General features: G+C 47.3%; 1 protein-coding gene across 2 annotated transcripts in view; it reads left to right on the top strand.

Moving 5' to 3' along the window:
- The first annotated feature begins 10987 nt into the window (after positions 1-10987).
- Positions 10988-23726, top strand: part of CIB2 (calcium and integrin binding family member 2) — a 46209-nt gene continuing 33470 nt past the window's right edge. Inside the window, exons 1-2 of one of the 2 annotated variants that reach the window (XM_038767187.1) lie at positions 10988-11134; positions 23464-23498. In XM_038767187.1, the coding sequence (XP_038623115.1) occupies positions 11084-11134; positions 23464-23498 (86 nt within the window). In that variant the 5' untranslated portion in view covers positions 10988-11083. Of the gene's footprint in view, positions 11135-16661; positions 16700-23463; positions 23499-23726 lie in introns of those variants that run through there. The other variant, XM_038767188.1, reaches the window with a different exon arrangement.

The raw sequence follows: 23726 nt of genomic DNA, 5'->3' as shown, positions 1-23726 counted from the left end.
GCCTGGCACATAGTAAATGCTTAATAAATATCACAGCTATTACTAGAGGATTTGGGGAAAGCCAGTCCAAGATTTTGCTTTCCAAACCCCCCGCCCACTCATTCGTTTGTTCAATATCTCTGGGCACACCTGGGCTTCCTGTTTCCCAGCAGGGGTGATAAAAAAAGATTTCACAGGGCCTGCCTTCCATTTCACAAAATAAAAGTGGAAAAGCAACGGGGCTGGTTGTTAAGAGTGTGGGCACAGAGTCTGAAGGATCTGGGGTTCTAATCCTAATCTGCCACCTGTCTGCTTTGTGACCTTAGGCAAGTCATCTCACTTCTCTGTGCTTCAGTTACCTCTTCTGGAAAATGGGGATTAAGACTGTGAGCTCCCTGTAGGACAGGGACTATGTCCAACCCAATTAGGTGGTATCTACCCCAGTGCTTAGTACAGTGTCCTGGCATACATTAAGTGCCTAACAAATACCATAAAAAAAACTAAGCAGCAAAATAGTTGGGCCATTTAACTAGAGATAAAGTCCAATATTTTCCCTACACAGGGAAGGTCTTCCTGGAAGAGGTGAGTCCTAAAATGGATCTTTATCAATCTAAGTGCTTGGTAGAGAACAATGTAACAGTTGGTAGTCACATTCCCTGCCCACAATGAGCTTAATAAATACATTATGGCTATGTGCATAAATGCTGAGGGGCAGATAAAGGGAGCAAATCCAAGTGCAAGGGTAACACAGAAAGGAGTGGGAGAAGGAGAAATGAGGGCTTAGTTCAGGGAAGGCCTCTTGGAAGCGATGTGAATTCAGTAAGTTTTTGAAGGTCTTTCAGTCAATCCTATCAAACATTTATTGAGTGCTTACTCTGCAGAGCACTGTACTAAATGCTTGGGAAAAAAATATAGCAGAGTTGGTAGGCATGTTCCCTGACTACAAGGAGTTTATGGTCTAGAGGGGGAGACAGACATTAAAAATAAATTTCGGATATGTACCTAAGTGCTGTGGGGATGGGGTGGAAATCAATCTGGCATTTATCGAGCATTTACATACAATATTGAGCACTTGGGAGAGTACAATACAGCGAGTGTTTAAAGAGTACAAATGCAGGTGCAGGTGTGAAGCATAAGGGAGAGGGAGTACGGGAAATAAGCTTAATTGAGGAAGGTCTTTTGGCAGTAGAGTAGGTAAATTGTACTTTTTCCCCTCCTGACCATGGCAATATCTACAGCAAGGAAAATACTACTCTCTCAATGGAAATAATCCAGGTTACTTGGAAGTGAATTACCCCTCCCCTTTAGCATCAATTTGGATTGTTTAAACCAGCCTCTTTGTGGTATTCAAATATTTTCCCTGTGCTTCTTGGGGAATAATTCACTTCAGTGAATAATTCAATTCATTTAATTCAATTAATAGTATTGACTGTGTGCACAGGAGTGTACTAAGTGCTTAGAAGAATAGGAGTTTGTACTCTAATGGGGGATATGGACGCTAAAGGAAATTACAGATAGGTGGCAGAGAGCATAAATACATGCACCTAAGTGCTTGTAGCATGTGCATGAAGACCCAGGAGCTCCGTGATGGTGCTATTGCTATAATTCATTTTGGCTGCAAAAATAACAAAGCCAAAAAGTATTTTCAGGGAGTAGGGTTAGTTCCAAGGGGAGAATGCAGGTAAATGAATATGGGGATGTGGATATGGACTCACCGAATTGTACCTTATTTTCTTTATCTGTAAAATGGGAATGATAGAGTTCACATTCGACAGAATCACAGATTTGATACCGTTTTGGGGTGCAGAGGGGAAAAAGGTTCCAGGAAAATGAGGATGGGAAATGCATTCTTACCTAGAAGAGAATGGGATTTTTTTTTCCTATAAAGTCCTGAATGATAATACCTGCACCTTCCCTACCTTACCGAAGGTTTGTGTCAGATCAATTGTTTGCAAGATGGGTGTCCTGTCTGAACAAATTGCTGGCATTGTTATCTTATAAGAATGTGGTGAAGATTCCCAAGTTACTCTTTGCAGACAAGAGCCTCAAAAGGAGCTATGTCATTGGCAGAAAGAATAATAGAGTCTTTAAAAAACTAATGAAAAGTGAGACTAGACCTGCTCTGCACAGTCAGCACTTAATAAAGACGAATGAATGAACTGTACGTGCTCAATAAATACCACCTTTTTTAAATGGTATTTATTAAATGCCTACTATGTGTCAAACATTGTTCTAAGCACTGGAGTAGCTACAAGTTAATTGGTCAGACACAGTCCCTGTCCCACATGGGGCTCACAGTCTAAGTAGGAGGGAGAACAGGGATTGAGTCCACATTTTACATATGAGGAAACTGAGGCAGACAGAAGGCATACAGAGAAGCAACATGGTTCAGTGGAAAGAGCACAGGCTTTGGAGTCAGGGGTCATGGGTTCAAATCCTGACTCCACCAATTGTCAGCTGTGTGATACAACTTCTCTGTGCCTCAGTTACCTCATTTGTAAAATGAGGATTAAGACTCTGAACCCCCTGTGGTACACCCTGATCTCCTTGTAACCACCTCAGCACTTAGAACAGTGCTTGGCACATAGCGCTTAATAAATGCCATTATTATTATTATTATTGTTATTATTATTATTATTATTATTATTATTATGTGCCAAGTACTGTTCTAAGTGCTGGGGCAGATAAAAGGTAATGTGGTTGTCCCACGTGGGGCTCCCAGTCTTCATCCCCATTTTACGGATGAGGGAACTGAGTCACAGAGAAATCAAATGACTTGCCCAAAGTCACACAGCTGATCAGTGGCGGAGTCAGGATTAGAACCCATGACCTCTGACTCCCAAGTCGGGTCTCTTTCCACTATGCCATGCTGCTTTTAGTTTAAAAATAAAACTATTGCAACAGTAGCCAAGCAGTATCACTTGGAATTTGCGGGATGGGTTCTCTAGGGTGTGAACCAGATCTTCCATTTTGGGATGATTTGAGGTTGTGGTGCCAAATTTCCATTCCAAACCAGTTCATGCTTCAATTCTGTACGTGTTTATACAGGTTTAGCAGCATTGTCTATGTCACCCTGGATTTAGCAGCCATTGTATGCAAACATTTTTATTTGTATTTTTTTGTTGGAGTGTTTCTTGAGAGGCTGTGGGAATTCAGCATTGTACCCACATGCAGCGGTGACACAACTCAATTATGTTTTTCCTGTCACTGAAATTTGCAGACCATCATGTGGGAGGTGCACATGAAGATCCCCAGACCGATTCACTCCCACCAGTACCGTAAACCTCAAGTCTTATCCTTCCTGTTGGCCGAGGCACAATTCTGGAATGCAGGAAGATGTTCACTGCCCTGAGGAGGTAATACGAAATGAATAATAACGAGGATGGTATTTGTTAAGTGCTTACTATGTGCTAAGCACCTTTCTAAGAGCTGGGGTTGATACAAGGTAATCAGATTGCCCCACGTGGGGCTCACGGTGTTAATCCCCATTTTACAGATGAGGTAACTGAGGCACAGAGAAGTTAAGTCACTTGCCCATAGTCACACAGCTGATAAGAGGCGGAGTCAAGATTGGAACCCATAATCTCTGACTCCCAAGCCGGGGCTCTTTCCACTAAGCCACGCTGCTTACTAATTGTTTATAACTCAGGATGGATGCCTTGTCTTTAATGTGCATTGCCACCGGGTGTTTTGTTTTCCAATGTTTATTTTTTCAAAGTTACTGAAAAGTGACAGTTTTGCGGGGCAGGCTGTCATTTATGAAATCCTCTCACCATGAACGCATCGGTTTGAAATGCTGTCATTCGATCTGCTCGAAGCCATCGCAGTGTCTTTTAGTCTCCCATAGGCTTAGCACAGTGTGTGGCATAAGGTACTCAGTGTTGGTATATTGTTAGTGCATTATATATTAATAAGTATTCTATGGGTTTTAATAATGATATGATTATGATGATTTCCAAGAAAGCTAGCATTTCAAGGACTTCAGAGTCCTTTCAAGCAAGAGAAAAGGCTAGAAGGAGATGAAATCAATCAATCAATCATATTGATTGAGCGCTTACTATGTGCAGAGCACTGTGCTAAGCACTTGAGAGAGGAAAATAGAACAGAGTTGGTAGAAATGTACCCTCATAGCGAGCATTTGCCTTCTCTTGTTCAGACGGTCCTTGATCGCTCCATAGTGAAGTGTATTTCCCCTTCAATAGATCATATTTATTGAACGCTTACTGTGTGCCCTGTAGTAAGCACTGTACTAAACGCTTGGGAGCCACGTTCCCCTTTTGCATATATGTATGTGTGCATGCGTGGTTTTTAATAATGTGTCATGGGCATGATGAATAGAAAGTAGTGGGAATCCAGTATTCATTGCTTGGTAGTGAGAGTCCCAAAATGTCATGTACTGCAATTGACTATATTAGCAGTCAAGCAAGTTTTTAGTTTCTTATTTCACACGGTGTAGCTTAATATCATTACTACTACCACTACTACTCTGGCAAGCTCTTTTTTTTTTGAGTAATATGTGGGAGTTGGTTGGGGGATTTAGGAACTTTTATTCATCTTAAGTTCGTGTTTCCTAAAGCCATATAGGAAATTTCATTAACCTCCATCAGAGTATCCCCTAAAGCCAAGCTCTCCACTCACCAGTACCCCAGGCTTTGAAGTGAAATGAGCATTTAGCACACAGAGGCCCCCTCTTCTAAGAAATATTAAACATGTTGGAGAGTGATCCTCTGGCTACACGTTCAATTGCACTTTTTGGAGGCTTTGGGCTTCATTTTGGCCTCAAATTGGCAGGAAATCTGGCCATTTTATTTGCCATATTACAGATAGGAAGGCTGGACTTATGCAAACTGGGTATTTTTGTCATGCGATAGGCTCAGGAGTGTACTATCTTGAACTCTGACAGCTGCTCACCGATAGCTGTTTATTTTCACCTTCTCCCCTTCCCTCGCTCCTGTCAGCCTGCCTATCTTCTGAAGACAGCTCTGAGGTCATCCAGGGGGACAGGGGGATGGTGAGGTAGGGCAGTGGATGTGGAAAAGTACGAAATGCTATCTGTCGGACAGACACATGTACTGAAGTCATGGTCCCTAAAGCAGGCTTGGAGACTGTGAAGTGATTATTATTATTATCAAACACCCTCGAGTCGTTTCCGCTTCATAGCGACCCTATGGATATATTTTTTCCAGAATGCCCTATCTTCCGCCATAACCCGTAACCTTGCTAATGGTTCTTCCTTTACGTTGTTACGGTTTCTATCCATCTAGCTGCTGATCTGCCGCTTCCACGTTTTCCCTGGACTTTTCCTAGGGTCTTCGCCAGAGAATTAGTCCTCCTGCTGATGTGTCCGTGATATGTTAATCTAAGTTGAGTCATTTGTCTTTCCAAAGACCACATTGGCTTGATCTGCTCCAAAGCCCATTTGTTTGTTTTTTGGGCAGACTGTGGTGTTCGCAAAAGCCTTCTCCAACACCATATTTCAAAAGAATCCATGCTCTTCCTATCCTGTTTTTTCACCGTCCAACTTTTGGATTCATACATTGTCACTGGAAACACCACAGAATGAAGTGATGCATGGCTCCAAAATCATTGGGTCTGTGATTCCCTTTGCCACCCAATCCAAGGTATTGTTAGACATATGTTTCAATCATAATAAATGGTATTTGTCTAAGAACTGTATTAAGCACAGGAGTAGATAGCAGATAAGTTGGATACAGTCCCTGTCCCGCAAGGGGCTCACAGTCTAAAGGGATGGGAGAACAAGTATTTAATTCCCATTTTACACATGAGGAAACTGAGGCACAGAGAGATTAAGCGGCTTGCTCAAGGTCACCTAGCAGGCAAGTGGCAGGGCTGGGATTAGAACCCAAGTCCTCTGACCTCCCAGCCTTGTGTTCTTTCTGCTAGACCACGCTGCTTCTCTAAGTGCAGTTTGCCTCATTTGGGCCCAAACTAGATTTTTCTTCAGAAACATAAATCTTCAAAAAACACATTTGCCCCGTGCAGACCCACTGGTACTGACGAGTTAAACAATCTGTAAACAGCTTTGTAAAGCAGCTTTCATCTCCAACGGGATAATGAGCTTTAAATTATTCATCATTGAAATACATTTGTTGAGCCAACATTATCCTGGTACCACACTATGAATCCTGAGTTTACAGAATTTAGAGTACATTATCTTTGAGACTTAAAAAATCTACTTGGTAGAATAGAGCTGTCCTTAATTTTGAAGGTTATGCTGCTGAAGATGAGACTCACCCACTGGTATGTGTGCCTGAGAGAGACTTTCGATCAATCAGTCAATCTATAGATAGTATTTATTGATCGCTGTCAGCAGTAATAATAATAATAATAGGAGCAATAATTGTGGTATTTGTTAAGCACTTACTATGTGCCAGGCACTATACTAAGTGCTGGGGTGGATATAAGCTGATAGGGTGTGGACACAGCCGTGGTCCCATGTGGGGCTCACAGTCTCAATCCCCATTTTAAAGATGAGGTAACAGGCACAGAGAAGTTAAGTGATTTGCCCAAGGTCATAAAGCGGGCAAGTGGCAGAGCCGGGATTAGAATCCGGCTCCACCAGTACTGTGTACTAAGCTCTTGGGAGAGTACAGGAGCTCCCCTGGCTTCAACTACTATCTCTATGATTCCCCAGTCTACATCTCCAGCCTACAATCTACATCTCGTTCCTACGTAGGCTGTGATTCCCACGTGGGACAGGGACTGGGTCTGTCCTAATAACTTGCACCTATCCCAACGATTAGAACAGTTTTTGACACATAGCGTGAGCGCTGACCAAATACCAAAGAAAAACGGGAAGCCAAAGTGATTTGATATACCTCGTTAATAATGTGGTTGTTACCCCGCTGGCTTTTGCCACACTTCATCTTGTCACCTCCCCAGCGCTTAGAACAGTGCTTTGCACATAGTAAGCGCTTGATAAATGCCATTATTATTATTATTATTATTCTCTGATTCCCAGTGACCTTTGGGGAATACCATCAGCAAGGGTTCAGTTTCACTCACGAAACTTTGAATACAAACCTTTGAACGGGATAGGGATAAAAACAGCAGAGCCCAGGCCTCCTTCCTTGGAAATACTGAGGGTTCTGGCTGGGCCCCAACCCCAGGCTCTCTCAACACCGTCAGGGAATCGGGGCGACCCCGGAATTTAGGTTGGGTCCGGACTGCCTGGCTTTACTTGGCCAAGCCCCATGAACCATCCCGGGCCTGCTCACTGCTGGGCACTGCCAGTATCCTTTACCCATCCAGTGAGGCCAGTCAGTCAATCCTATTAATTGAGCACTTAGCGTGTGCAGAACACTGTGCTAAACTCGTGGGAGAGTACAATATAACAATAAACTGACGCATTCCCTGCCCACAATGAGCTTATTCATTCATTCAATCGTATTTCTTGAACGCTTCCTGTGTGCAGAGCACTGTACTAAGCGCTCGGGAAGTCCAAGTCGGCAACATATAGAGACGGTTCCCACCCAACAACGAACTCACAGTCTAGAAGGGGGAGACAGACGACAAAACACGTAGACAGGTGTCAAAATGGTTAGAATAAATGGAATTATAGCTATATGCACATCATTAACAAAATAAATAGAATAGTAAATATGTACAAGTAAAATAACAGTCTAGCGGGGGCGTGACAGACCTTAATGACAGCTATGTACGTAAGTGCTGTGGGGCCAGCAAGGGGGATGAAGCAGCCTGGTGTGGTGGATAGAGACCGGGCCCGGGCGTTAGAAGGTCCTGAGTTCTAATTCCGTTCTGGCTCTCGTCTGCTGTGTGCTGTTGGACAAGTTACTTTATTTCTCTGTGCCTCAGTGACCTCAGCTGTAAAATGGGCAATTAGACAGTGAGCCCTATGTGGGACAGGGACTGTGTTCAACCCGATTTGCTTGTATTCCGCCCCGGCGCTCAGTACAGTGCCTGGCACATAGGAAACGCTTAACAAATGTGCCATGGTTATTAGAGGGAGATGGACCGAAGTGGCGGTAGCTCCACCATCGTCCTGGGAGAGGAGGGCAGGGCGGAGCGGCTGGGCAAACGTCAGGTTGGGTACCCCAACAACCGAGCCTGGGACCCCGGGACCCCGGGCCAACGCTGGACGCTGCCCGGGATGGGGCAGGGGCAGGAGGGGCGAGCTCACCTCCTCCAGGAGGCCTTCCCAGACTGAGCCCCCTTTTTCCTCTCCCCCTCCCCACAGCACCTGTATAGATGTTTGTACAGATTTATTACTCTATTTCACTTATACATATTTACTATTCTATTTATTTTGTCAGTGGTGTGCATCATTGACAAAATAGAGAAGCAGCGTGGCTCAGTGGAAAGAGTCCGGGCTTTGGAGTCCGAGGTCATGGGTTCAAATCCCGGCCACTTGTCAGCTTTGGGCAAGTCACTTCACTTCTCTTCACAGTGCTCTGCACATAGTAAGCACTTAACAAATGCCATTATTATTATTATTCTCTGTGCCTCAGTAACCTCATCTGTAAAATGGGGGTGAAGACTGTGAGCCCCCCCCCCCCCCGTGGGACAACTTGATCACCTTGTAATCTCCCCAGCGCTTCGAGCAGTGCTTTGCATCATCATCATCAATCGTACTTATTGAGCGCTTACTGTGTGCAGAGCACTGCACTAAGCGCTTAGGGAAGTACAAGTTGGCAACATATAGAGACAGTCCCTACCCAACAATGGGCTCACAGTCTAAAAGGGGGAGACAAGACGACTAGGCAAAACGTGTGGTCAGGTGTCAAGTCATAGAAGTAAAGCTAGATAACAATAATAATAATAATGGCATTTGTTAAGCGCTTACTATTCTCTGTGCCTCAGTGACCTCATCTGTAAAATGGGGATGAAGACTGTGAGCCCCCCCCGTGGGACAACCTGATCACCTTGTAATCTCCCCAGTGCTTCGAGCAGTGCTTTGCATCATCATCATCAATCGTACTTATTGAGCGCTTACTGTGTGCAGAGCACTGCACTAAGCGCTTGGGAAGTACAAGTTGGCAACATATAGAGACAGTCCCTACCCAACAGTGGGCTCACAGTCTAAAAGGGGGAGACAAGACGACAAGGCAAAACGTGTGGTCAGGTGTCAAGTCATAGAAGTAAAGCTAGATAACAACAATAATAATAATAATGGCATTTGTTAAGCGCTTACTATTCTCTGTGCCTCAGTGACCTCCTCTGTAAAATGGGGATGAAGACTGTGAGCCCCCCCGTAGAACAACCTGATCTTCACAGTGCTCTGCACATAGTAAGCGCTTAACAAATGCCATTATTATTATTATTCTCTGGGCCTCAGTGACCTCATCTGTAAAATGGGGATGAAGACTGTGAGCCCCCGCCGTGGGACAACCTGATCACCTTGTAATCTCCCCAGCGCTTCGAGCAGCGCTTCGAGCAGTGGCCCTGCTGAGAGCTCACCTCCTCCAGGAGGCCTTCCCAGACTGAGCCCCTTCTTTCCTCTCCCCCTCGTCCCCCTCTCCATCCCCCCGTCTTACCTCCTTCCCTTCCCCACAGCACCTGTATATATGTATATATGGTTGTACATATTTATTACTCTATTTATTTATTTATTTTACTTGTACATTTCTATCCTACTTATTTTATTTTGTTGGTATGTTTGGTTCTGTTCTCTGTCTCCCCCTTGTAGACTGTGAGCCCACTGTTGGGTAGGGACTGTCTCTATGTGTTGCCAATTTGTACTTCCCAAGCGCTTAGTACAGTGCTCTGCACATAGTAAGCGCTCAATAAATACGATTGATTGATTGATTGATTGATTGATCACCTTGTAATCTCCCCAGCGCTTCGAGCGGTGCTTTGCACATAGTAAGCGCTTAACAAATGCCATTATTATTATTATTATTGTTGTTATCTAGCTTTACTTCTACGACTCGACACCTGACCACACGTTTTGCCTCGTCTCCCCCTTCTAGCCTGGGAGCCCGCTGGTGGGTAGGGACCGTCTCCACCCGTTGCCGACTTGGCCTTCCCCAAGCGCTTAGTCCAGCGCCGTGCACACAGTAAGCGCTCGCAGGGGCCGCCTCTCCACGTTGCCAGCTTGTACGTGCCAAGCGCTGAGGCCGGCGCTCCGCCCACGGGTGAGCGCTCAATAAAGATGAGTGAATGAATGAATGAATGAATGAATGAATGAATGAATGAATGAATGAGGGGCGGGGCCGGGGCCTGCCAGGAGGGCGCGCTCCCGCCGCCGGGCCTGCGCGCGCCCCCGCCCCCGCCCCAGCCACCGGAGCGGCCCGCCGGGGGACAAGCCCGGGACAACATGTGAGCGGCAAGGCCCTCCTCCTTCTCCTCTTCTTCCTCCTCCTCCTCCTCCTCTTCCTCCTCCTCCTCTTCTTCCTCCTCCTCATCATCAATCGTATTTATTGAGCGCTTACTATGTGCAGAGCACTGGGCTAAGCGCTTGGGAAGTACAAATTGGCAACATATAGAGACAGTCCCTACCCAACAGTGCGCTCACAGTCTAAAAGTCCTCCTCTTCTTCCTCCTCCTCCTCCTCTTCTTCCTCCTCCTCCTCTTCTTCCTCCTCCTCCTCTTCTTCCTCCTCCTCCTCTTCTTCCTCCTCCTCTTCTTCCTCCTCCTCCTCCTCCTCTTCCTCCTCCTCTTCCTCCTCCTCCTCTTCCTCCTCCTCCTCCTCTCCCTCCCCCTCCTCCTCCTCCCCTCCTCCTCCCCCTCCCCCTCCTCCTTCTCTCCCTCCCCCTCCTCTTCCCCCTCCTCCCCCTCCTCCCCCTCCTCCTCCTCTTCCCCCTCCTCCTCCTCCTCCCCCTCCTCCTCCTCCTCCCCCTCCTCCTCCTCCTCTCCCTCCCCCTCCTCTTCCTCCTCTTCCCCCTCCTCCTCCCCCTCCTCCTCCCCCTCCTCCTCCTCCTCTCCCTCCCCCTCCTCCTCCCCCCTCCTCCTCTCCCTCCCCCTCCTCCTCCCCCTCCTCCTCCTCTTCTTCCTCTTCTTCCTCCTCCTGGTCCCCCTCCATCATTATCCCTGACTTCCCGCCCCCTCCCCGGTCTCCCGGGGGGCTCCCGGCGGCTACTCATGGGAGGCAGCTGGGCCTGGGGAGCGCTCCACCACCTCCACCATGGGGAACAAGCAGACCATCTTCACCGACGAGCAGCTGGACAACTACCAGGTCAGGGGGGGGCCGGGGGCGGCGAGAGGCAGCCCCTCGGATCAATCAATCAATCGTCTTTATTGAGCGCTTACTGTGTGCAGAGCACTGTGCTAAGCGCTTGGGAAGTACAAGCTGGCAACATAGTCCCTACCCAACAGTGGGCTCTGCTCCGGCAAGGGGGATTCGTTAGGGCTCCTGCCCGGGCACACGGGGGAGAAGCCCTCCATCCCATTATCTATCGATTTATTCATCGTCTTTATTGAGCGTTTACCTCCATTCATTCAGTCAGTCGTGTTTATTGAGCGCTTACTGTCTGCAGAGCACTGTACGTAGCGCTTGGGAAGTACAAGTTGGCAACAGAGAGAGACGGTCCCTACCCAACAGTGGGCTCACAGTCTAGAAGACTGTTTACCTTGTGCCGAGGACTGGACTAATCAATCAATCAATCAGTTGTATTTATTGAGCACTTACTATGTGCAGAGCACTGTACTAAGCGCTTGGGAAGTACAAGCTGACAACATAGAGAGACAGTCCCTACCCAACAGTGGGCTCTGCTCCCGAAGCGGGGGGCGAGGGGGATTCGTTAGGGCTCCTGCAGAGGCACACGAGGGAGAAGCCCTCCATCCCATTATCTATCGATTTATTCATCGTCTTTATTGAGCGTTTACCTCCATTCATTCATTCAGTCGTATTTATTGAGCGCTTACTGTCTGCAGAGCACTGTACATAGCGCTTGGGAAGATTGAGCGCTTACTGTGTGCAGAGCACTGTACTTAGCGCTTGGGAAGTACAAGTTGGCAACAGAGAGAGACGGTCCCTACACAACAGTGGGCTCACAGTCTAGAAGACTGTTTACCTTGTGCCGAGGACTGGACTAAGCGCTTGGAAAGTAGAATTCAGCAACAAATAGAGACAGTCCCTGCCCACAACGGGCTCACAGTCTAGAATCAATCAATCAATCATATTTGTTGAGCGCTTACTGTGTGCAGAGCACTGTACACGCTTGGGAAGTACAAGTTGGCAACATATAGAGACAGTCCCTACCCAACAGTGGGCTCACAGTCTAGAAGGGAGGAGACCGGCATCAAAACAAGGAAACAGGCGTCAGTAGCATCGGTACGTCAAACGCATCCCCTGCCCACAACGAGCTCACAGTCTAGAGGGGAGACAGACGGTAATAGAAACAAAGAGATAAATAAATTGCAGGGATGTACAGACCCTGTGCAGTGGGGAAGGGAGAGAGGATGAACGAAGGAGTAAGGACAGGCAGCACAGAAGGGAGTGGGAGAATTGGAGAGGAGGGCTCAATCAGGGAAGGCTTCCTGGAGGAAATGGGCCTTCAATGAGACCATCAGTCCAGACCTGCCGCCCTTTTGCAGACTCTTCGGTCACTGCGGTGGGGCCGGGGGGGAGGGTGTCTTCCAACCTTCCTCCTCGAAAAGGGCAAATCCCCAGCCCCCCTCCCCTCCACCCTGCATGCAGGAGATGGGAAGTTTCAGCAGGGTTCTGGAAGAGGGGTAGGAATAAAGGGGGTGCACCTTCCCCACCCCCTTTTTCCCTCCTAAACTCTTTCCTTCCCACCTCACTGGAAATCAATCTCCAGCTGCACCTGTGACCCCCCCCCGACCATCTCTTCCAGGAGCAGCCCCCCCACCATCCTTGCTGCCTTGCCCTCAAAGACAGGCAGGAGGGGCGAGGAGGCCCCAGCCAAGCAGAGAACATTCAGGAGGGCAACCATTCATTCATTCATTCAATCACATTTATTGAGCCCTTACTGTGTGCAAAGCACTGTACTAAGTGCTTGGGAGAGCACACTATAACAACAGAAACATTCCTGCCCACAGCAAGCTCACAGTCTAAAGGGGATGGGGCCGGGGGGACTCCTTCCCCTCCACCCCAGTTTCCAAAATAAGTGATTTCATTTGCCAGGAAATAACCTTAAAGGCACTGCTTCTGGGCCTTAGACTTGAGGGTTTATTAAGCCCTCTCCCCACTAGACCGTAAACTCACCGTGTGCAGGGACCGTTTCTACCAACTTTGTTGTATTGCACCTTCCCAAGTGCTTAGTACCGTGCCCTGCACATGATAAGCGCTCAGAAAATATAGTTGATTAAGCTCATGAGCCTGTCCTGGAATGTGGGGTGAGGGGACCTGCAGACTGCTCCACATGACCGTTCTTCTGCTGCGTGCTTTGAACACATGGTGACATTCTCCTTAGCAGGACCTGGGATTTCATCTCAGCATAAAGAGTGAAGAGGGTCTGGGTTCTCACCAAAACTGGGATCTGGCCTTATCCTTGACTCCGCTCTCTCATTCAGCCCACATATTCAATCCATCGCTAAACCCTGTCAGTTCCGTCTTCATGACATCGCTAAAATCTACCCCTTCCTCTCCATCCAGACTGCTACCATGTTAATCCAAGCAGTTATCCTATCCTGCCTTGATTACTGAATCAGCCTCCTTGCTGATCTCCCTGCCTCCTGTCTCTCCCAACTCCAGGCCGTATTTCACTCTGCTGCCCTGATCATTTTCCTACGAGAATGTTCAGACCATGTTTCCCCACTCCTCAAGAAACTCCAGTGGTTGCCCATCCACCTCTGCATCAAACAAAAGGTCCTCACTGTTGGCTTTAAAGCATTTCAGTCACTTTGCCTCCTCCTACCTCACTTCACCACTCTCCTACACACTTTGCTTCTCTAATGCCACCCTTCTCACTCTTCCTCTATCTAGTCTATTTTGCCGCTGACTTCTAGCCCACCTTCTGCCTCTGGCCTGGAATGCCCTCCCTCCTTATATTTGACAGACAATTACTCTCCCCCCTCTTCAAAGCCTTGTCGAAGGCACATCTCCTGCAAGAAGCCTTCTCCAGACTAAGCCCTCCTTTCCTCTACTCCTCCTCCCTTCTACTTCACCCTGACTTGGAACCCACAGCTAAGAAGTTGGAGAAACAACAGCTGAGAGGAAGGGAGTAATGTCAGGAAGATGATGTTATTCTTCATCCATCTCCCCCCCCCCCCCCCCCCCCCCCGAATTCTAGATTGTGAACTCGTTGTGAGCAGGGAATGTGTCTGTTTTTTATTGTATTGTACTCTCTCCAAGCTCTTTGCACACAGTAAGCACTCAATACGATAGAATGAATCTGGTACCCTTTTGGGAGTGTGGGAGTGGGATGGGGGCAAAGGATGAGGAAATAAGCCTCAACTGATAAAGGAGAAAAAATTGGAATTTTTCCTCCCCATTTATAGCTTGACAACAGTAACATAAAAATCAGGGAGCCTGGGGACCTGAAATATGGATCGGTCCAGTCAGAGTGGAAATGAGAGACTGCTCACAGTGACCTGAGCGGTGTCTTAGCTCAAGTACCTTGGATGGCCATGCAGGGATGGGAGGGGTGCTTTTGGTCCTGTTGATGCTCTGGCAGGGAGAGCAAGCCTTAGTTATTTAGAATAACTGTATTTACACAGGCCTTTAGATAATCACAGAGTCAGGTAAAACCTTCCATCATGTCCAGCTCTTAGGATAGACAAACAATGAGAATTACTGTGAAACCAGAAAGGTGAGCTGGGGGGCAGAGCGGCCTAGTGGAAAGAGCCTGTGCATCAGGGGACCTGTGTTCTAATCCTGGCTCCATCTTTTGCCTGCTCTGCGACCTAGGCAAGACCCTTTACTTCCCTGGGCCTCAGTTTCCTCATCTGTACAATGGGGATTCAGTACTTGACCTCCTGCTTACGTAGACTGTGAGCCCCATGCGGTACAGGGTATTGGGTCCATCCTAATTATCTTGTATCTACCCCAGGGCTTAGTACAGAGCTTGGCATAGATTAAGTGCTTAACAAATACCACAATTATTATTAGGAATCGCATCTTCCAACTCTGTTGTGCTCTCCCAAGCCCACAGTACAGTGCGGTGCACAAAGTAAGCGCTCAGTAAATGTCACTGATTGATTGGTATATTAGATATTTCCACTTGTGCTCTCGAGGCCAGATAACTGTGTCAGCCCTCTGTACAGCCTTGCTATCATTCCCCAGAGGGAGAGGTGAGGCACAGCCCCTCAGCCCAGAGCAGATTCCCGCCCGTGGTATAGTGTGAGCTTATCTATTTTAATGTCTGTCTCCCTCTGGAGAATGTAAGCTCCCTATTCAGGGACTTTTATGGGCTGAGTCCTGAAGCGAAGCTGCATGGATTTTGGAGTCAGATGACCTGGGTTCTAATGCTCCTGGTAGTCTGCTGGGTGACCTTAGGCAAGCCACTTCACTTCTCTGTTCCCTCATCTGTACAGTGGAGATTGAGGCTTTGAGCCTGAGATGGGACGGGGACTGTGTGCAACCTGATTAGCTTGAGTCCACCCCAGGTCCCCAACCAGCTTACTGTCTAGAGAATACATGTCATCCTTGTTATTTTTCGGTATCATCTTCATGGTGCTACTCCCTTCCTCTCAGCTGTTGTTTCTCCAGCCTCTTACCTGTGGGTTCCAAGCAATTTCCCTCCATGTACTGGCCCGCCAAGTGGCCAACAGCTGTTGTTCCCAGGATCCCTTTTCCCATTAACTTGGAACTTCCATTTTTTTATGAAAAACAAGACCCTCCATGGAATCTTGAATTTTTTCATTTAAAAATGTCCAATAGAGTTGCTCTTGATAGTGACTGCCTTTCCTTCAGCTCAGCCCAGCCTAGGGCTCACACGGCCTTGGATGGTTCACCTGGAGACCCCGGGAGATTTTTGGATGGAACCTAGATGAATGTATATCTGAGGGCAGCGGGCAGTACACTGAAAGCTTTTGGTGGGCAGAACATGGTGTAGTGGATAAACCATGGGCATGAGAGTCAGGTGGTCATAGGTTCTAATCCCACCTCCGCCATTTATCTGCTGTGTAAAGGTGGGTGAGTCACTTTATTTCTCTGTGCTTCAGTTACCTCATCTGGAAAATGGGGATTGAGTCTGAGAGTCCCACATGGGACAGGGACTGTGCCCACCTTGATTTGCTTGTAGCTACCCCAGCACTTAGCACAATGCCTGGCACATAAGTGCTTAACAAATGCCACAATTATTATTACTAACTCTATTGTATTGTACTTTCCCAAGCTTTTAGTACAGTGCCTGGTATTGATCGATTGATTGTACAATGCTCTGCACACAGTAAGCGCTCAACAAATACGATTAAATGAATGAATGAATTGCAGGCGAGGTCCGGGTTCAGAGGACTTGGCTTCTCATTCCAGCTCTGCCGCTGTCTGCTGGGTGGCCTTGGGCAGGTTGCTTCACTTCTCTGTCCCCTCTCTGCCACACGGGGCTCACGGTCTAAGCAGGGGGGAGATGATGAGGAAAATGAGGCCTGGAGAGGTTGTGACTTTCCCAGGGTCACCCAGTAGGCCAGTGGCAGAGATGGTACCTTAACCCCGTCTCCTGACTCCAAGGCCAAGTTCTATCTTCTGGGCCACTCTGACTGATGACCGTTGCCGGGATGAGACCAGCCCTTTCTCTTGGCTGAGCTCCGGGAAATCTGTCCACCAGAGCAGGCTCAGACTCCAGAAGTAGGAGCCCAGCTATGGTCAGTTCAGTGGGATCTGGCTGTGGTCAGTTCGGTAAGGTTCTGCCTGTGGTCCTTCGCGGACTTTGATGGTTCCTGGCCAGAATCCCATCTTGTACTTTCCCAGGAGCCTTAAGTACATGTGTGATCCCCCGGCACCTCCCCCAAGCTATTAGGAGAGTCGAGACATTAGCCACACTAGATCCCTCATTTTTACCCTCTCTGGTTTTTTTATGAATGTCATGGTCTGGTTCCCAGGAAGGTCCCCTGGAAAATGGGATGATTCACCTCAATGTTCCTCCTTGAAAAAGTCTTTATTAAACATAGAATCAAATTTCCAGAGCTCCAGTCACTCCCAGATTTCATTAAAAATATTCCAAGCTTCCCCAAACTGGATCATTTTACTCTTCCCAGAGTCCAGGTCCTTTCCAGAATGAACCCTGCTGTCCGCAAACTTAGTCCCAACCATCATTCCTGTCATTCCTAATTGACATTCTAATGCTAGCATTCCTAACACCAAGCTACTCACTGTGCGTCGATCTCATCTGTCTCGCCACCATCCTCTCCCCCCGTGTCCTGCCTCTGGCATGGAACTCCCTCCCCCTTTGTATCTGACACATGCTCACTCTCCTCACCTTCAAACGCTTATTAAAAGTACATCTCCTCCATGAGGTCTTCCCCGTCCAAGCCCTCATTTCCTCTTCTCTCACTCCTTTCTGGGTCACCCTTTCATTGGCTTTGCACCCTTTATTCTCCCCACCCCAGTCCCGTAGTACTTATGTACATTTCCATAATGTAATCATATTAATGTCTGTCTCCCCGTCTAGTCTGTAAGCTCATTGTGGGCGGAGAACGTGTCTACCAACTCAGTTCTGTGTTCTCCCAAGTGCTTAGTACAGTGATCCGCACACAATAAGCCCTCAATAAATGTGTTTGATTGGTTGACATCCAAGATCATAGCAGCCAAACCCAGTCTTCCACTTTGCCTCAAGCAGAAGGAGGGGAATAATAATAATAATAATGATGGCAATTGTTAAGCGCTTACTATGTGCAAAACACTGTTCTAAGTGCTGGGGAGGATACAAGGTGATCAGATTGTCCTACGTGGGGCTCACAGTCTTCATCCCCATTTTACAGAGGAGGTAACTGAGGCTCAGAGAAGTTAAGTGACTTGCCTAAAGTCACACAGCTGACAATGGGCGGAGCCGGGATTTGAACCCATGACCTCTGACTCCTAAGCCCGTGCTCTTTCCATTGAGCCACGCTGCTTCTCTAGGGAAGCTCTAGGTATCGTCCCAGATCTAATGGGTCAGAAATTCTTTCAGATCAGATGGCAGCTCTTCCGAACCCTATTCCCACTTTGCGGGAAGGGTGAACTAAGACTCGAAGAGGTGTTCCCATTTATTTTTATTAATGTCTGTCTCTCTATTTAGACTGTAAGCTTGTTGTGGTCAGGGAATGCGTCTGTTCTCATGTTATAGTGTACTGTCCCAATCGCTTAGTACAGTGCTCTACATGAAGTAAGTGCTCGATAAGTATCATCGATTGAGCAAGGGGAAGAGACCTCAAGCACTTGCACCGTTGTTAATCTAGAGACCATTTGACTGAACTGGCTTTTTAGGATCTAGCCCCCAATCTTCCTTCTCCTTTGTAATTGAGCTTTATTCTGAATCAAATTTAGCATCTCTTCCAACATCTCCCCTTCACTCTTGACTCTTTCTCTTTTTTTATTGCCCCCAGGTCTTCCTTCTATCCTGCGGAGCCGAGTTCCTATCTCGCAAAGTCCCGCCACCAGCTGTTCTGTCCCGGAAAAATTTCATTTAGGGACTGATTCCAGTTTTCAAGTCCAATCTCCATTCCCAACATCCTAATCAGATCTGCAGCCCACCGGGAACAAAATTTCCCTCTCCCTCCTTCTCAGAGCTCACGCCAAGATCCTGTCTAGACTCCTGCTGGAGTTCAGGGGCCAGGGTTTCTGTGCTGCCTCAGTTTGTGCATTAAGCTATCTGACTCCATCTCTTTGTGCATACACGTCCCTCTTCCCTCCTGAGTTTCTCACCTTTCCCAGCAGCACTTCTCTGATAAGTTCTGAGGGAGTCCAACGCCCAATTTCCTGTTCCCTCCATTTGCATTGCAAGTTTCTTTATTTCAAAAGTGACAGGTACTTTCCACTTTGTGTCCCTTTCCCTTGAAGCCCCAAGTTGCTCTCTGGTTTAGTAGTAGTAGTAGTAGTAGTAGTAGTAGTAGTAGTAGTAGTAGCGGCAGTATTATTGAGCGCCCACATGATATGAGGCACCGTACTAGGTGCTTGCGGAACACAGAATAAAGAAGAGGCACATTATTGTTCATATAATGTCCAACAAAATCCGTGCCGATAGCGTTACACTTTCTTTAGCTTCCGGCCTTAGCTGCGGATGGGGAAACATTGTCCATAAGCGACAGGTCTTACACAATGTGAAATTAAGGAAGAGTTAACTACCTGACTCCTATTCCCTCTGCGTGGCTCTGGACCAAATGAGATTGCTTACGAGGAGCCAACCCACAGTGACCCCGTAACATGAGTCGGTTATACAAGAAGCTTCCCTTCTGGTGGGATAGGAGGAGAGGCCCCGGAGTTTAAATAATTGAGAGCAAGCAGGTGTGGTGGCTCCCCCTGAAATCCAAGAAGGTTTCTTGGGATCCTGAGGCCTGCTATAACATTACCGTATTTCTTTTTCTATCTGGAAGAGAGAAAGGGGCGTTTGGCGGGACCCGTTCCTCCGGGGAGGCCGACAGCAGCCGAGAAATGTCTTCTCTACTCCTAAACTCAAACCCCAGAGAAAGGCAATTGGAGCTCTAGTCTAGAGTTCAAGGCCTGGTCAGCCCTGGAGATTGAAAACCTCCTAGCCATGGCCTTCAATCAGTAGTATTTACTGAGTGCCTACTCTTCACAGAGCACACTGTGCTAAGTGCTTTGGAGAATACGATAGAATTAATAGACAGGAGCCCACCCTCAAAGAGTTTGCAATCCAGCTCGGGGGTGAGAGGGTGGGTGGTCAGGCATGAAAATAAATTCTAAGAAGGGAAAAGCAGTAGAGTAGGAAGATGCATTTGTAAGTGCAGTAGGGAATGATGAGTACCCAAGTGCTTAGATGATGTGGAAGTGACAAAGTGGCAGTATTGCAGGAAATGGACTGGGGAAATGAGAGATTAATCGGGGAAGGTTATCTGGAGGAGATGTGATTTCAGAAGGGCCTTGAAAGTGGGGAGAGCGGTGGTCTGCCGGATATAGAGGAGGAAGGCGTTTGAAGCAGAAGGGAGAAGATGTGAGCAAGAGGTCGGCAGCAAGAGACCAGAATGTACAGGGAATAGGTTGACTTGGTAAGAGTGAATGGTGCGACATTGGGTATAATGGGACAGGAGGGAAGAGAGGAGGGGAGGAAGCCGACTAACAGGTGGCAAGTTTGGCTGGAGAGGAGGTGGAAGGTTCTGGAGATGATGTAAAGAGAAAACCGACAGAACTTGGTAACAGACTGAATATGGGGGTTGAAAGAGAGAGAGAACAGTCAAGGAAAATGGCAAGAGTGTGGGATGAGAAATGGTGGAGGAGGGGGTTGTCAGCAGTGCTGGGAGAGTTATATGGAGGAGAGGACTTGGGAGGGAAGATGAAACGTTTGGTTTTGAACCCGTGGAGAAGTCCTGAAGGCAGGAGATGCGATGTCACATAAGAGGCGAGGTGGGGCTAGTGAGGAGGATTTGGGAGTCATCTACAGAGAAGTGGTAGATGAAGCCGTGAGAGCAGGTGAGCTCCCTAAGGGAGTGAATGTCGGTTGAGAAGAGAAGGGGATCCAGAATTAAGCCTCGAGGGACCATCACGGTGGGTGGGAGGTGGAGGGAAAGCCAGAGAGCTGGGAGAGGCTGGAGAGGATAGTGTCAGGGAAACCAAGGTTACTTAGTGTTTTGAGGAGAAGGGGATGGATGGTCCCCAGTGTCAGAGTCAGCTGAGAGGTTGAGGAGAATTAGTTGTGGCACAAAGGAAGTCATCCGTGACCTTGGAGAAAGCAGTTTAATAATTATAATATTAATGGTATTTAAGTGCTTACTATGTGCCAAGGACTGTTCTAAACATTGGGGTAGATACAAGGTCATCAGGTTGTCCCATGTGGGGCTCACAGTCTTATTCCCCATGTTACAGATGAAGTAATTGAGGCACAGAGAAATTAAGTGACTTGCCCGAAGTCACACAGCTGACAAGTGGTGGAGCCAGGATTAGAACTCATGACCCCTGACTCTGCCTTTAATGGAGTGAAGGGGGTGGAAGTTGGAGTGTAGAGGATGAAGGAGGGATTTGGAGGAGATGAAGTTGAGGTAGCAAGCTCAAACCACTTTGTAAGGACTCCCCGCTCCTAAAGCAGCAGTCCCCTGAAGGCAGTTTGTCACAGGTGCACTGCAGTAAAGTGTATTTGCCAGCTAGTAGGCCTTGGGGTTAAGCAAGAAGCAGACTGACCAGGTTTTACTGGCAACAGCAACAAACAGAACAGGTAGATTCATTCATTCAGTTGAGTGACTTGCCCAAGGTCACACAGCTGACAGGTGGCGGAGCCAGAATTTGAACCCACAACCTCTGACTCCAAGGCCCTGGCTCTTTCCACTGAGCCACGCTGCTTCTCTACAGAGAGATTCTGCTCAGTAATGGCCAACAAAAACAAACACCCAATTCTAGTTTACTGGAACAGAAAGAATGGTTTTCTTGGGGAGGAAGGCCCCAGTATAAGAGATCCACGCTACCCTACCCACTCAAGGCACCCAGATGAGAAGAGAAGGACCATTCTTCCAGACCTCCATACTGGAGCTAACAGTTCTCCAGATCCAATTCATCTGAGGAGGAAAACTTCCACAGTTCTCCCTGTCTATTTCCTCTTTCTGTTGGAAGCTTTCATCAGATAGTTTAAAAAGTGCTGGCGTGAACCTCAGGTGGGACAGGGACTGCATCCACCCTGATTAACTTGTATCTACCCCAGTGCTTAGAACACTACTTGACACATAGTAAGCGCTTAATGTGTACCAAAATTATTATTAAAACAAGAGGGTCTTTTATCCTGCCATTCAAGTGAATTGCTAAAGAACTGAGCACCCTCTTTCCTCTCCCCCTCCCCCTGCCCCACCTCCTTCCCCTCCCCACAGCACCTGTATATATGTTTGTACAGATTTATTACTCTATTTTACTTGTACATATTTACTATTCTATTTATTTTGTTAATGATGTGCATCTAGCTTTACTTCTATTTATTCTGATGACTTGACACCTGTCCACATGTTTTGTTTTGTTGTCTGTCTCCCCCTTCTAGACTGTGAGCCAGTTGTCCACATGTTTTGTTTTGTTGTCTGTCTCCCCCTTCTAGACTGTGAGCCCGTTGTTGGGTAGGGACCGTCTCTATATGTTGCCAACTTGTACTTCCCAAGCGCTTAGTACAGTGCTCTGCACACAGTAAGCACTCAATAAATGAATGAATGAATTTATTGAGTGCTTACTGTGTGCAGGGCACTGTACTAAGCGCTTGGGAGAGTACCATTCAACAATAGACACATTCCCTGCCCACAGCCAGATTACAATCTAGAGGTGGAGGAGACAGACATCAATACAGGTAAATAAATTACAGAGAGATACATAAGTGCTTTAGGGCTGGGACAGGGGAAGAACAAAGGAAACAAGTCAGGGCAATGCAGAAGGGTGTGGGAGAAGAGGAAAGGTGGGGGCTTAGTCTGAGAAGGCCTCTTGGTGGAGATGGGCCTTCATTAAGGCTTGGAAGAGGGGGAGAGTAATTTTTTGTCTGTTGGATCTGAGGAGGAAGGATGTTCCAGGGCAGAGGCAGGGTGTGGGCTAGGGGTGGGCAGCGGTAGGTGAGATGGAGGCATAGTGGGAAGGTTAGCTGTAGAGGAGTGAAGCATGTGGGCTGGGTTGTAGAAGGAGAGGAGTGAGGTGAGAAGCCAGGGCCAAGAGCCCTGTCAATGCAACATGCGCACGTGCACACACGCACACTGTGAGCCCCATATGGGACAGGGACCATGTCCAACTCGATTTGTTTGTGTCCATCCCAGTACTTAGTACAATGCCTGACACATAATATGTGCTTAACAAATGCCACAGTCCCGGTCCCATATGGGGCTCACAGTGTAAGTAGGAGGGAGAACAGATATCAGATCCCCATTTTACAGATGCGGAAACTGAGGCACAGAAAAGTTAAGTGACTTTTGCAGATTACAGATGAGGAAACTGAGGCACAGCAGGCAAGTGGCAGAGCTGGGACTGGAGTCTAGGCCCTCTGATTCCCAGGCCTCTGCTCTTTCTCCTAGGTCATGCTGCTCGGTTTTGGTTTTGTTGTGTACCGAGCACTACGCTAAGTCCTTGGGAGAGTATACAACAAACAAAGATGTGGTCTCTGCCCTTTGTGGGTTTACAATCAGCCTGAATGGTCCGCAAGCCCATTTGTCAGAACAAGACACTTCAGTGGCAAACATGTCCCTTCCTCCTTTCAAAAGTGGGACAGTTCCAAATAGAGGGTTCTTTCCTCTCAATTGGTGAGTCAGGTCTTCTCTCTGTACTGTTTTCCCAGCTGACATTTTGATAAATAACTATCATTCCAACAGTAATGTTCTTTATCGATTTATCCCAGTTTATTCAATCATTCTCTTACAATACCTACTGCCTACCTTGTGTAGGAAAGAGGGAATAATTTTGTCCTGGTCAAAATGTTTTTTTATACAGCAGAGCCTGAGATTCTGAAGACACATAAATAAATGAAATCAACCAATGTATGCATTTTCTGTTTTCTTTCTTAGGACTGTTCTTTCTTCACTCGGAAAGAAATCCTTCGGTAAGCAGATTTTAATTTGGAGGAGGGTTGCTTTATAAATTGTTGGCACGGTAGATGTTGGCATCTGGATTGAACTTTTCAAGTTTCCAGATGCACATCTACACTTTTTCCATCATTCCCGGGGAAGATACAACCATTGCTTTTGAAGCCTGGGCCAGAAAGTATTAAGAAGAGCAGTAAGGAAGAGAGAAGCAGAGTGGCCGAGTGGATAGAATACAGGCCTGGGAA

Source organism: Tachyglossus aculeatus, chromosome 26 (assembly GCF_015852505.1).
Source record: "Tachyglossus aculeatus isolate mTacAcu1 chromosome 26, mTacAcu1.pri, whole genome shotgun sequence".
NCBI classification, from domain to species: Eukaryota; Metazoa; Chordata; class Mammalia; order Monotremata; family Tachyglossidae; genus Tachyglossus; species Tachyglossus aculeatus.
Note: the sequence above shows the minus strand (reverse complement) of the source record. Positions and strands in the feature narration are given on the sequence as shown.